Source organism: Scomber scombrus, chromosome 6 (assembly GCF_963691925.1).
Source record: "Scomber scombrus chromosome 6, fScoSco1.1, whole genome shotgun sequence".
NCBI classification, from domain to species: domain Eukaryota; kingdom Metazoa; phylum Chordata; class Actinopteri; order Scombriformes; family Scombridae; genus Scomber; species Scomber scombrus.
The window spans coordinates 32,876,334-32,890,938 of NC_084975.1; the positions used below are offsets into that span (position 1 = coordinate 32,876,334).

The 14,605-nt window shown below is 40.8% G+C and overlaps 1 protein-coding gene across 1 annotated transcript in view; it reads right to left on the reverse strand.

Annotated features, from left to right (window-relative positions):
- The window catches only part of LOC133982538 (cytosolic carboxypeptidase 4), a 156,201-nt gene that overhangs the window by 80,408 nt on the left and 61,188 nt on the right, over positions 1-14,605 (reverse strand). Inside the window, 3 exon segments of the mRNA XM_062421593.1 lie at positions 4,241-4,308; positions 4,754-4,919; positions 8,036-8,244. Coding sequence (XP_062277577.1) covers positions 4,241-4,308; positions 4,754-4,919; positions 8,036-8,244 — 443 coding nt within the window.

A 14,605-nucleotide genomic window follows, 5' to 3' on the forward strand; every position in this document is an offset into this window, starting at 1 on the left:
CCAAGACGATGTAACATTAATGGAACTTTTTTGACAAGTAGTATCTGTGAGTGTTGTGGGTAGCACATAGTAACACTGCTGGAATAGCTATTGTCACTCCCCTGTTGAAAACAAAGAACATCTGTCTTTTCCTGTCTACCACATATTGCCTCACTGGGAATGCAGCATTAGTCAGTGAATGAGTCACTGTGTGCTATAAACAAATCATCCTCTCCAAATCACGCATGTCCTTTACTGAGCGATATCCTTCAAAAATGCAGTTTGATCCATAAATATTTTGGAAATGTTACATGTTGACGTCATGTTTTTGTAAAAGTCACTCTGACTTAGGTCTTAGGACCTGGTAGCTTAAGCTCCTGTCACACATGCAGTATATCCCTGAAATGTTCAGGTTCCTTTTTTTGCATGGGGTCAAGTGTGAATGGGAGCAGGGACAGATTTTCAGGGAAATCTGTACCAATTTCCCAACTCAAGACTTAGTGTCATTTCAGGGAAAATGCCAGTACAGCTGAGCTGTGAATGAAAGCAGTAACATTGAAGGGACAAGCATGTAAAGGGTTACATCTGTCTGACAAAAGACTCTTTCCTCTGATCTTTCCTTATTGTGCCATACTATAATACCAGGGTTAACTTACTAGAATAAGCTTTTATGCATTATTAAATGGCGCTGGTTCAGTTATATACTGATCAAATACAAATCTCACAATCTTTTGCAGGTTTCCAAGTTTTATATGTGTTAAAGCTACCCTTACCTTTGATACATTTTTACACATTTTTTTGTTTAGGTTAAAATGCTATTAATAAGGTAATGAGAGATTCACCAGGCATAGAAACTCATCATTATTCCATTCTCATAATATTCTGTGAAAACTCTGACCAATCATATCATTCGGACCGAACCTGCCTGTTTTTCCCTTCCTCATTACGTAATCGGACGCACCCCCACCCGGAAGAGAGTCTGTTGTGGATCCACGGCATTATAATACATCCATGATACACGGAGATAGCCGTCAACAGAGAGTAGCGACTGACAATGACCGACAAAAGCGGGCCACGGCTTCCACCTCTAGCTGCTCCCACGGGGAAAAAGAAAACTATTTATATTTATAGTGCGTGTTCGCGGAGGCAGACATCCCAACTCTCCCGGAAGTTCCGGGAGTCTCTCGCATATTGATAGCGGCTCCAAGACGCCTGCAAATGACACGTAATCTCCTGGAATCTGGAGTAAACGAGCAAGAGCGCGCACTACAGAGTGACTGCGCGCGTGTGTGTGTGTTTGTGTGACTATAAATGCAGCGCGTGTGAGAGCAAAGCGTCCTTATAGCTCTGTGTTACCGCTTATTAGTGCGATACAGTAATTCTACTGGTATCACTGTAAACTGCATAAATGCTGTGACAGAATGGAAAGCTAAGATATCTGTTATCAAGATGGTATTGCATATGGCTGCCTCGGTGTGCTGGTGCACAGTGTTTTGTCTGGTTTTGATTGTTAATACAATACTTGGAACTCTTTCACCAGAGAAGACCTCATGGACATCAAGGAAACAACTGCTGTGTGTTTATTTGCTGAATTCATAATCCCACCTGTGGAATTACAGGACATTTTAGTCAAATGTGCACTCACCTTTGTTCATGCAATGACATGTTGAATGAAAGGGAGACGAGCTGCTGTACTTGTGCAGCTTCGCCTACACAGACAACGCTCTATGCTACTGAGAATATTTCTGTCTAAGATGCAACCACTGTGCAATAAACTGAACTCAAGGTACTGGTGAGGAAGAACAGAGTTCCAGAGTTTTGCTCTCCTCTCCTCTGCACTGCATTTGGTCTTTGAAAATGAAAATGACAACTGTGTTTATTTGCATATCCAGTAGAGCAGGGAAGTGAGATGCTGCAGATGTCTTATGACCTGTGAATGACTCCTTCTGACATGGATAAAGTTTTATGATGGACAAGCTTTCCAAGTCAGTTAAATTTATGTGTAAGATTTCTTGTTTTCCTCCTCTGATGTTGTTGCATTTCTTCCCATCCATTACTTTCAATCTGTTTCTCATGTGCCTCGCTCTCTGCTCTCTGCTCCACTTCTCCCATCATTCCAGTTTCCATTTTTCCTCCTCTTATTTCTCCCACCTCAGCTTTTGTAGTGTCTATTGCTGTCTCCCCAGCCTCCTCATATTCTGGTTTCTCATTTTAAATCTCCTCTGTTCTCTTGGCTTTTTCATGTGCCGTACCTCTTCTTTCATCTGCTGCCTCCACAGCTCCTCTCCAAACTGGGACAGACTACACTTTATTATCCCTTTCATTAGCCTCCTCTATTCTGTCCTGTTTTTCATCATTCTTTCTTCCCTGTTTTCCCTGACCCATCACTTCCAAAAATATGATCTGCATTCCTCTCTTCTGTTACTCCCCCGCTCTCTGCAATTTTCCTCTGTAATTTTGTTTTTGCCTATGTCGGAACACAGTGCTCTTTTGGTGGCTGGAATGATGTGATGTCCTACCGATAGCTTAAACTCCAATAATACAATTTTGTATTTTTTCCCAAATAACTATATATGTGTTCTTTGGCCTCAACGTGATGAAGGTTAGGGGTAGAGTAAGTTGTTTTGGAAAGTTTACATTTTGTTTCACTTCCATTTGGATAATGGACATTTATTTTCTATCAAACCAATGTCCAAAAATACTAAGGAAATGTTTCTATGCAGTTATAAGATTTTGAGTGTCATATAAAATAACTCCCCACAAAGACGAACCTTTTTTAAATTAGTTTTTTTCCTCTGTAGCACTCTGATTTTCAGTTGTTCATTGTCTTTGAATGATTTGGACTATAAATGTGACAGTGGTTCTGTGTGTATGTGCATTGTTGGATATGTCTTTGTGTAATATTTTAGTGGATCCATGATGTTAAACGGTGTAGCTCTGTCATCAAAGTGAATTAATGTGAATTGTAAAATGTTATGCAAGTCCTGGGAGAAAGGGTCCCAGCTGACATCATCTTGTTACTTGAGCTTGAGGAAGAGGTCTGTGTCTCATAAGTGTATATGAACACTCATTAAGATCTGAGTTAGCACTTGGTAAATCCAGTGTGCTGGAGGACAGTGTCACTCTACTAATACTTATCTTTAATACTTTTTTTAGGATTTTTAGTGAGTTATCCTTGTCAAGGTATTTAATAATGTCTATACAAGGTTTTTTATAGTTCTAATAAAAGTGGAGAGTTTTTGTTCCAAATCCTAGAACATTCCAGTTTTATTTACATCTGAGTCATTAGCAGGCACTCATCATTAGTGTAAGCAGAGCTATGCAGTGTCAGACTGGCAGTTCCATCAGGAGTTCTCCTCACCTGAACCTGTGTGGCAGCTGGTAAACTCACTGTGAACTTGACTGTACTGTAGGAGCAGCAGGTTATATATCAGTAGTGACTAAGGAGCAGTACAAAAGTCAAGGATTACTGGGATTTGCATATACACCTGCTCAGATCAGGTACACTGTATGAGCTTCTGTGAAGTCATTAACAAAGATGAAAATTAACCCTTAATGATTTTGAACTGATACAAGTAGGATTCTTCCTCTAGCAGTAAATGAAAAGGAAAAAAACCTAAGTGGAAAAGCATATAGCCACTGTCAATCAAAAGAACCTCTCTCTCTCTCTCTCTCTCTCTCTCTCTCTCTCTCTCTCTCTCTCTCTCTCTCTCTCCCTCTCTCTCTCTCTCACAGTCAGTGGGCTCTACCAACATATATAGGAGTCATTATTTATGATTTTATTTTATTTCTCAAAACAAAAATATATGATTTGGGTTTGGGATGAATTACTTCACATTCTTCTCATCACTTTCTATTAGCAGAAACATATTTGAATGACTTTATCAAAAGAGGACTGTGTTACTGTAGCAGCAGTGTGGCTTATTCTTCCAGTACTAAATATCAAGCAATGTATAAAGACATGATCCTGGTTAAAATCAGTTTCAATTGATCTGCTCTTCTAAAAGCAATCAAAATATTTATGGGGTAACTGAAAATAATCTGTGGATAAATTATGAAAAACTCACTGGTTTTTAAAGGACCAGTGTAGGATTAAGTGCCATCTAACAGTGAGGTTGCAATTAACGGAACACCCTCACACACTCCTTCTTAGCGTGTGGGAGGACCTATGGTGGTCATCAAACTCGCAAAAACTAACTATATTTTGTTGATACCGACTATCAACAAACCCATAAATACAGAGTCACAGGTGCACACTTACATAGTCTTTACTGTCTGCCTCTTCATTATCTTCAGGCTCTTCATCATCACTCTCATCAGCGCTCTCATCTAAATAAACAGACACAGCACAAGTGTAAAATGTCAGTGTGTGTGTGTGTGTGTGTGTGTGTGTGTGTGTGTGTGTGTGTGTGTGTGTGTGTGTGTTGAGCTTGCAAAACATCCAAAATCCACATCCAAATATACAATGTCATATCCACACAGGCGTTAACACCTTAACAACAGTATCTATTTCACAGCAAAAGTACCAATCAATAAATAAATCAAAGGTGATTTTAAATTACTGGAAATAATCTAAACATGCTTAATACTTCCACACTACATCCATATACATTTAATCATGCATTGGGAACTTTTAAAACATTTTTTAGTGTGTGCTTGTGTTGAATTGTTGGGAGAGTATGACAGCTGCTAAAACCACAGAGCTTGGGACAGCTTATCACAGATTCAGTACTAACAGCTGTCAGTGGTGCTTAGACTGACAGAAGGTGAATACCTGATGGCACATCTATATCAGGGAAAACATGAGGTCTTCCTGGCAGGGGGAAGGAGTATGCAGACTGATCTGATGTCAGTGGTAGACGGATTTTAGGAAGACACTTCCTCATCAGCTGGACAGAGGGCTCCAGCAGTGGCTCCAGACTTTTACTCAACAAACATGTCTGTGGATACAAAGATAAACAACATGTTAACAACCTGAACAACTTCAGTCAGTTAATAGACTTATCTGTAGGGAGACAACATAGTTACTGTGCATCTCATTCATGGATTGCAGTGCCTTGTACTAACAGTTAAAACAAACTGCATCTTCAGGCATACTAGTGTCAATTTCAAAAATTGAAACTTCACAAAGAGTTTGTGAGATGTTTCTTCAAGCATTCAGTCTTTTTTTAACTTCTCAGCTGTAAGTAGCTGTTCCAGTTCTGTTCTGTGTTGCATTTCAGCATATTAGTGTTTCTATAAAAGGCACATGCACTAATCTGACACAGTTGTGTGTTATAACACATCGCTTAAAGAAAACCAAATGATATCATGAATTGTGCAGCACTGAAACCTAAGATTGAAATACTTTGTACATTCAAAATGTATCCATTATTGGAAGAATAGATTTAAGTCAAGACAACAGTATGCATGCTTACATATGAGTGATGCAGATGCAGCTGAAGTGTGTTGTCCTGCAGGATTAAAATGATTCACATTTCAGATTTTAAGTCAAATCCACTTGGATTTGTGTCGAGTTTGTGTGTTTTTGACAAACTGGGACAAAAAGCTTCTAATACCACATTCACACTGAGCCTGTCATATGTATAAACACATATTTAGGCTTTAATGTCGGACTTATATGGCACCAGCACTTCACTTGCTCAATCAGCTCAGGTGAGCAGGCTTATTTCATAACCTCTTATTTCAGTTTGAAAAGCAGTAAAGCCTCCATTATCTTCAGGTAAAATGGCAGAGCGCAAATACCACCTATCAGTTAAAGTATCACAGTTCTCCTCTTCATTAACTGCTGATGCTTTGAATGAAGATATTTATAGAATATGCATGATGCAGTTTCTCAACATAACCAGACATGTGAGAGCATGATTGAGCCACAGCCACTTATCAAAGACAGACAGGCTGTGTTTAAGTGTGTTTTCACACCTGCGCTATTTAGTCTGGATGTATTCTGGTTGGTTTTAGGATTCAGTGTGATTCGTTTGGGCAGGTCTGAACCAATACAACCGCCACCAGACGTGGCCTTGCTGTGGTCCCAAACAAAATCTAGCGTGGTTTGTTTGTGGTGGGAACATGATCCAACCTCAGTCCAGTATGACTAGTATGCATACTCTATGAGTTTGAGCTAAAAAGCTCCCATAGCCAGGTGTGCTTTGCATGCTGGGAAGCAGATGAGTGAATTTAACAGTTGCTAACAACTAGCCAGAGAATGAATTGAGATCTAACTTGGACTGACGCAATGTAGTATGTTGTTCTTGACCGGGGGTCCTTCTTCAGAATGTTCTCCCTGTGTTTATGTTCTTGCTCCTCAGGGTGTCAAGCAGTGAGAACGTTCTCACCTCGATTGTAGTGATACATTTTGGTATGCTTAGATTTTTCACCGTAAGAAAAGAAACTGAAGCAGGGGCCTTAAATGATCATTCTTTTAGTGTTTAAGTTCACTTTAAGTCGTAATTAAAGGTTACAACGAGGAGTGAGTTAACTGGTAACATAGTGACACTTAAAAATGTTGACTGATCAGAATTGCATGTATTCTGTGAAGTGGTATAATTCAAGTTCAGGGTCACATGGCACAAAGTGAAATGTGTTTCATTGAGTGAACTGTAAATCATTGCAGGTAAGAATATGATCATAATTTAAATAATAGAAACTGTAAAAGGTTTTCATGGAAGTCCTTTTGCTGACTGAAGCCACCTGAGTGTTGTTGCCGTGTCCTACAGTCATGAAGTTACTGTAATTCAATATTTCCATCTTTTATTTCAGAGTACAATTACAATAATCCCTTGATCTGTTGGCTATTTTAAGTCCATTCTGTGGTGTTGTTACCCAAATCAGCTTTCTAACATGAACATGAAACAATGTGTGTCAAGGCAATTCAGCTTCACTTAACCCTTGTGCAGTCTTAACATTCTGTATACTCCCCTTGTTTTAAAGGTCAAAAATGACCTGTCTTCACTTAAAACTAATACAAAGCAGCATGCTTGAATTTTTAACCCCAAATCTATTTTAAATGAAGAAACAAACTATCACTCATCACAAACGTTGTGAATATCTGTTTTTCCCATCTTTGCAGAAAGACTACATTTAGTTAGTGGAGGTCACTTGTTTTTACTACCACACATTAGTTATTACAACATAACATTATTATTTTAAGGTTCTGCGTGGGTGTTAAAATCATTTTTTAAGAAGTAGCACTTGTAAAGTCTGAACTAAAGCCTCTCTTCCTGATCGTCTTCACTTTGATTTAAAATCACAGTAATGTGTTCTGTGTTGTTCTCCTCATTAACCATGCGCTCAGGTTCAATTTCAAAAGTCCAAACACAGTTATATAGTTGACAATAACATTAATCTAATAAAGCCTACAAGTCTTAATAATCAGGGATCCTTACAACAAGTCCTTGCCATTACCAACTATGTATCTTAGTTACCATGGTTACACACTGAGTTTGTTTGCTGCAGTTGTGGCTGTAAAATGATGGATAAATAGTTTGAGCATCATATAACTCCTGGGAAACGAGTCGTATCGCTATAAGAAGAATTCATCTATCTGTCCAGCAACATTTGGACAGTCTGAAGAGCCGCATCATTAAATTATTACTTCGGCATTCAAGTTAGTAGAAGGCTAACCAGAAGTTAGCTTCTCAAATGGCAGACACCATCGCAATGTGGGGTTTCCGGTCTACTCTGCAGTCAGGGGCTTCTCGTTGTAAATGATGTGAAATTTGTGCAAATGATGTAGAGAAGAAACTTTGCTGTGTGTTCAGAAGTTCTAAAAGGACTTGAACAAACAGTGATGTGAGAACAGCACATGAAGACTTGGATACTGGTTTATCAGATATCAAACTACCTGAACTATACTCATGGATTTATGATCATGTTCATGAGACAATGTTAACAGCTACAGTAGATACATTTTATCCCATTATCCCTTTAAGACAGGAGAAAGTGAATGACAAATACAAGATTTAAATAAAACTATTACATCTCTGTAAACACAATCATCTATCCCAACAAAAAAAGAGTATGAAAGAGAAAGAATACAACACTTTCTGCATGTTACCTGTGTAGTTTGATGCAGCAGTGTGATGCCTCCTTGGGACAACAAAGCATGTCTTCCTGCAGTACTATAGGTGACCTTATGGAGGCAGCGCAGCAGTGCGTGGCAGATTGATACAGCAACATGTTCAGCATCCTTGCTGTGCCAGTCCTCGTAAAGCCGCAACAGGCCAGAGGTGTAACCTTTAGATACCACCAAGCGAACGTTAGCCTCTGAGAGGAACAGACACAGACGAACACAGGAGAGGGAGAGAAGGCATCAGCATGCTTCACTCTGTGATCCCTTTTCTGATGACATCAACTTGAATGACGGCTGACTGGACAGAATGTGTACTGAGCGAATCCCCACAAAACCTTACAAAATAAGATCAAGAGTTTTGTCACATCCATTTTAATTCGTACTCAAACCCAACTTTGTTTGTGAATGTCTTTAATGCAGGCCATTAATCAGTGTCATTGTTATATCAACTGATGACTTTTTATACATTGAAGATTTGCTAGGTTGATTATATGACACAGCAGACGGACATAGTTGATTATGTCAGAAGTTAGTGACATGAGAATTACCCTTCACCAACTTCTCACTTGATTTATAACCTCAGTAAACGTTTTCAAAATGTGTTTATGGTCTCAATCGCTAGTTTAAAGCCTTCTTCAATGCAGTATGATGTTCATTTGGGACATTTTGGCCTCCCTGATTTTATATGTGACGATAAAGCAGGGTATGCATTAGGGCGTGGCTACGTCGTGATTGACAGGTTGATTGGTTCACAGGTTCAGGAGGGCGCATCATGCTCCTCCTGATGGCCATATAAGTAGAATCCGTGTTTTTTTTTTACCCAGCATGCACCTGAAATTTTCAAGTTGGCGCTGCTCAGATCCGATACTATTCGCTTCCAAGCAGCAGTCCACAAACCAATGGGTGACGTCACCCTCAAGCTAATAACTTAAGTCTACCTTTTTCTCCGGACGGTAAGTCGCCGCTTTACACTCCGCTGACTCTCTGACCTGTTGACTTGACAACCGCATAACCTCAAAGTTCCTAGTTTACCGTAGTGCTCGCGAGTACCCGGCAGGACTCTGCTGTGAAGGTGGAAAGATGCGGCGGTGAACAATTAAAACAAAAAAAGAGAGAGAGAAATTTGAAGGAGCGTCCTAAATGAATGTAGCGGAAACACTGCATTTGGATCAATGGATGAAGAGGACAGGAGGAAGAACTAGCAGAATGGAATGTCCCATTGTTGTGTAGAGATCTGATATAATGTTACGACCTATAAAGGATTAATGCACGTTTTTCAAGTCTGTACAAATAAAATTGACGTGCAGTATGTACGTGGGTATAGATCTTGATCACTGTACCAGTTCCATCTCACCATACATTAGACTGTAAGACAAGAGGGTCAAAATCCACAGCCCTCATTCAAGTTCAGCTGAAGCTAATATGTGGATTTAGCTGTTTCAGTTATTGATGTAAAGAGTCTGTTTGGAATTAAATGAAAATTAAATTCACTATTTTTTCCCCAGAAACATTCCTTGCCAACCCCTACTGTATGTCGAGCAAAATGTAACATATTCAAGCTTATGTAAGCTTATTCATGCTTAATACAGAATGATTCATAACACAGTCATTTTTAGTGTTAAGTAATTGCTTGTTAAAGATGACCAATATACATACAGATATATTTGCAGTAACAAACAGGGAGGTAAAAAAATTATTCATTAGCACAAATTACTACTACTTTATCTACTACAAATTCAATACAGGTACATTATAATTGTAAAAGTTGGAACAGGGGAACTCTTATCAGATATTTGTTTTGAATCAGTTCTTGGTCAATTTTGTACACAAGGATTAAGCTAAAAAAATATATAGCTGAATTGAAATGATCAAGGAGTTATTGTTTATATGTAAATAAATCTGACTTAATTGGGTTACTATCAAATGAGGCAGTGGAACATAAAGACAAGTGTAAATAGTGTTTCATACATATTTAATGGTTTTCAAAAATGTGTTAAAAGCTGGTTTTGATTTGAGTATTTGGAAAGTTCAGCTCTATTTCTACAGAGACAAACACTGCAGTTTAGTGGGTTAGATGCTGAACACAGGATATGTAAGTGTTGCTGTTGTAGACTTAATATGCTCCCAGAACACTTTGGAATCAGGAAGGAAACTGCATTCAAAATATTGGTCACAAGGAAGAAAAATATTTCAAATCTACAAATATGGCTTAATATTAGAGTAATTGGTGCCTTTATGTTCACTCCAAACATTGCATTACAGATCAAAGTGAAACATTGAGTGCAGGCTCATTTCGATGTTCTAGTTTATGAGGAATGCAGTCCCCTTGATGTTCTGTGCAAATTGGCACTGTGACATAAAGTGCAGCACAATATTGCATAAATCATGAAAAAGCTCAGGGCCCACCAAATTTCCCGCTGCCTCTGGAGTAATTCCTCTCTAAACTGTCAGCACACAAAATGTGCTCATGAGTCTGACAAGAGTATTAGAAAGAAAAACTGTGTACACAACAAGAAAAGAAGGTGTGTTTAGACAGTGAGAGAGAAGAAGGAAGCATCAGTTTTTGCTGACTTTATTTTCTGACTTGATCTGAGCTTGTATGCAGGCCCAGAGGGTTAGAAACAGGGAGGACACTGCATCCTCTCTGAGGAAGCCCTGCTGCTGCCTTGGATCCATTACAGAAGGGCTCATTTCTACCCACTTATATCAATAGAAGAGACTCCACCGACTCAAAAGGCTGGCAAAGAGCTTGATCTCATTCTTGCTCGGAGCTGCACCACGGACAACCTAAGGGTCACCCCTCTCCATCTCTCAGACCACTTCTTCACCCACTTCAATGTCCAGCTACCAGAACAACCCCCTACCTCCCCACCCATGGTTTCCATCTGCCGCAATCTCCGCAACCTGTCTCCCACCCACTTCTCCTCTGTGCTCTCCTCTTCTCTTCCGCCTCACGACACGTTCTCCTCTCTGCAGGTTAATTATGCCACTGACACTCTCTGCTCTACCCTGAGCTCATGTCTGGATAGCCTGTGTCCACTATCCACCAGACCTGCTCGATCGACCCAGTCGCACCCTTGGCTGAGTGACACCCTCCAGACAACGTGCACTGACCTCAGAGCAGCCGAGAGGAAATGGCACAAATCCAAAACAACTGAAGATCTTGCAAGCTACCAGACTCTGCTGTCCTCCTTCTCCTCCAGTATCATTGCTGGAAAGAAGGCCTTCTTCAACGATAGGATCAACGGTACCACAGACACACGTAAGTTATTCTCCACCTTCAAAGCTCTGCTTTACCCTCCACCACCTCCTCCAGCTACTTACCTCACTGCTGATTGCTTCACCTCCTTTTTTACTGACAAAGTGGCAGCCATCAGCAGCCAATTCTCTAAACAACAAACTCACAACCTGTCTTCTCCAGCCCTGGGCTCATCGTTCCCTGGTTTTACCCCCCTCACTGAGAATGAGGTATCTAAACTAATAACATGTAGCCGTCCTACTACCTGTCCGCTAGATCCGATCCCATCTAACCTCCTTCAAGCTATATCACCGACTATCACCCCGGCAGTCACACATATGATTAATTCTTCCCTCACTTCTGGCTCCTTCCCCTCTGCTTTCAAAGTGGCTAGGGTCGCACCACTGCTCAAAAAACCCTCACTTGATCCCACTCAAGTAGAAAACTATCGGCCGGTCTCACTCCTCCCATTTCTTTTCAAAACCATAGAGATGGCGATCTATAGACAGGTAACAGAATGCCTGTCAAGAAACAACCTTCTCGATACACTTCAATCTGGCTTCAAAAATGGTCACTCCACCGAAACAGCCCTGTTGTCTGTGACAGAGGCCTTAAAAACTGCTAAAGCTGCTGCCAATTCCTCGGTTCTCATTCTGCTAGACTTATCAGCTGCTTTTGACACTGTCAATTACGGCAAATTCCTGTCCATACTCTCAAGTATGGGCATATCTGGCAGTGCACTTTCCTGGTTCGAATCTTACCTTACTGGGCGCTCGTTCACTGTGACATGGCAAGGCCAGCTGTCTGTGCCTCACCACCTCACCACAGGGGTACCCCAAGGCTCGGTGCTGGGACCCCTCCTCTTTGCCATACACACCACCTCGCTGGGCCCGATCATGCATGGTTTTTCATACCACTGCTATGCGGATGATACTCGACTCTATCTGTCTTTCCAGCCTGACGACCCCTGCTGCTCGCATCAAGTTCAAGTCTCTTATGCTTGCCTACAGAGTGATTGTTGGGAATGCTCCCACCTACTTGAATGCTCTTGTAAGAGCACATGTTACCCCCCGGATGGTGCGTTCATCAAATGAGCGTCGCCTGGCTCTGCCGGCCGTACAAACCACAGCAATCCAGGTTATTCTCATTTGCGGTTCCACGTTGGTGCCGCAAACCACCAGAGCAGGGGCCTCCCTCTCTGTCTTTAAGAAGCACTTGAAGACCCAGCTCTTCAGAGAGTACCTCCTCTCTTAACTTACAATTACTTAGCACTCTTAACTTACAACTACTTAGTACTACTTAGCACTACTTAGCAGTATTTATTTATTGTCACACTAATGTCTCTGTTGCAATGTAATGTTAATGTTATTCTCCCTTGTAAGTCGCTTTGGATAAAAGCGTTTGCTAAATGACTAAATGTAAATGTAAATGTAAAAGAAGTTGCAGGTCAGGTGCATATAGTGTGTGTGCATGCATCAAGGACTGACTGGAAAGAATAAATGGCTATGCATAATGGATACATCTGGTTATTTTCTATAGTTTTCTATCTCTCAGCAAAGCTCATGTACAGAGCCAAACCAACAGAATTGAATTGTTGACAGTAAGAATATACAATTTCTACAAAGTTACACATTAATGACCTTTTGCTTCATTCTAGTCATTTGGGGAAAGTCCTTTCAAAGAAACAATGAGGGAGTGTTCATGTAACCTACAATAACCCTTTCACATATGAACTAAGCTGACCCATGGACAAGAAAAGTGGATACATAAATGGAACAAGTTTCCAGCTCTACTTGTGCTTTTCTTGTAATGACATTCCAAATGTTTGATGTGAAAGGTATTCTGTCAAAAACTCCTTGTGTTTTCAGTGAGCCTCTGGCATTTCCAGGTTCATGAAAAAATGATGGATCTGTGCATATTTCCAATCCATCTATGCCAACAAATGAATGTAGTCTAATTTGCAGAATGTGTAAAAATGAAACTGAGCACATGCATACTCAGAGGATGAACTATTTTTTATTTCATCCTCTGAGCTTTTCCTTACTGCCACACTCTGAGGGGGAACACACTTTAAAAGGTATACTATGAAGGATTTTCCCAAAAACACAAAAACTATATCAAAACTAAAATCATACCTGGTGATATATGCACATTGTATTGTATTGTAAGATATTATAGAAATAACAGAGTTATACAAAAGTAATGCCTGTCAATCATCACTTATGATCCACTAGAAGTGTGTAGTGATGTATATGACCCTGCCTCCTGCCTGCATTATTTTGCTGTGTTAGGGACATTCCTAGGTGTCAACCGTTGGGCAGTGAGTGTGTGGTCCCCAGCCAATAAACACAGGCAGGGTGTGAGGTTTGGACTCTATGAAAATGTAGCGATTACGGTGATATCGCTATCAGTCTCTCTCCTCTGCTCTCTGTCTCTGGGACATGGATGTATAAAGAGCTGCAGGTCTGACCAAGCAGAAATGAACACACACAGACCAGAGAAGCCACAGCAGACAAGATGAAGGCAACACTGCAGATGCCCACAGGTTTTTTGTGCTGAGGTATGGTCCTGTGATTGTGTGCTTTAGAGCATTACCACTTTTAGAAAATAATGTTTTATTTATCTGATTCACAGCCTGTTCTTGCTGATGCTGCTCTCTCTCTCTTCATTCACTCTCTTGCTCGCTTGACCTCTCTCTCACTCGCTCTCTCTGTTGGGGAGTCACTATCACCCATCCACCTTTCCTGCAGAAGCCTAAAGTGACCTCGTACCATATGTGTGAACACCAATTCAGCCGGACTGAAACCCATGGACTCCTTCACCACCTCGCGAGCAGCAAAGACGAGGATACAGACACCCTCATCCCAGTCCTTGCTGAATTCAAGGCAATAAGTCTGCAGAATAGACTTGAGCGTTTGATGGAATCGCTCCAGAACCCCTTGACTCTGGGTGATAGGCACTGGAGTGGCAATGTGTTATGTCAAAACCTGTGACATGAAGTTGGATCCCTGATCTGGCTGAATGACCTTTAGCAACTCAAAAAGGGAAAAGAACTTCACCAGCGCCTTAACAACGACAGGGGCCGTGATTGTACGCAGGGGAATGGCCGAGTGGTTGAGCACATAACAGTCAGCAGAAACTTATTACCGGACTTCGTGCGGGGCAAAGGACCCACACAATCCACCACAGCCCGCTCAAATGGTTCCCTGACAACAGGGATTGGATAGAGCGGATATGGAGAAATGCTCTGGTTCGGCTTTCTAGACACCTGGCAGAGATGGCATGTTCTACAGTGCAGCCGCACATCCTTTTTCAAC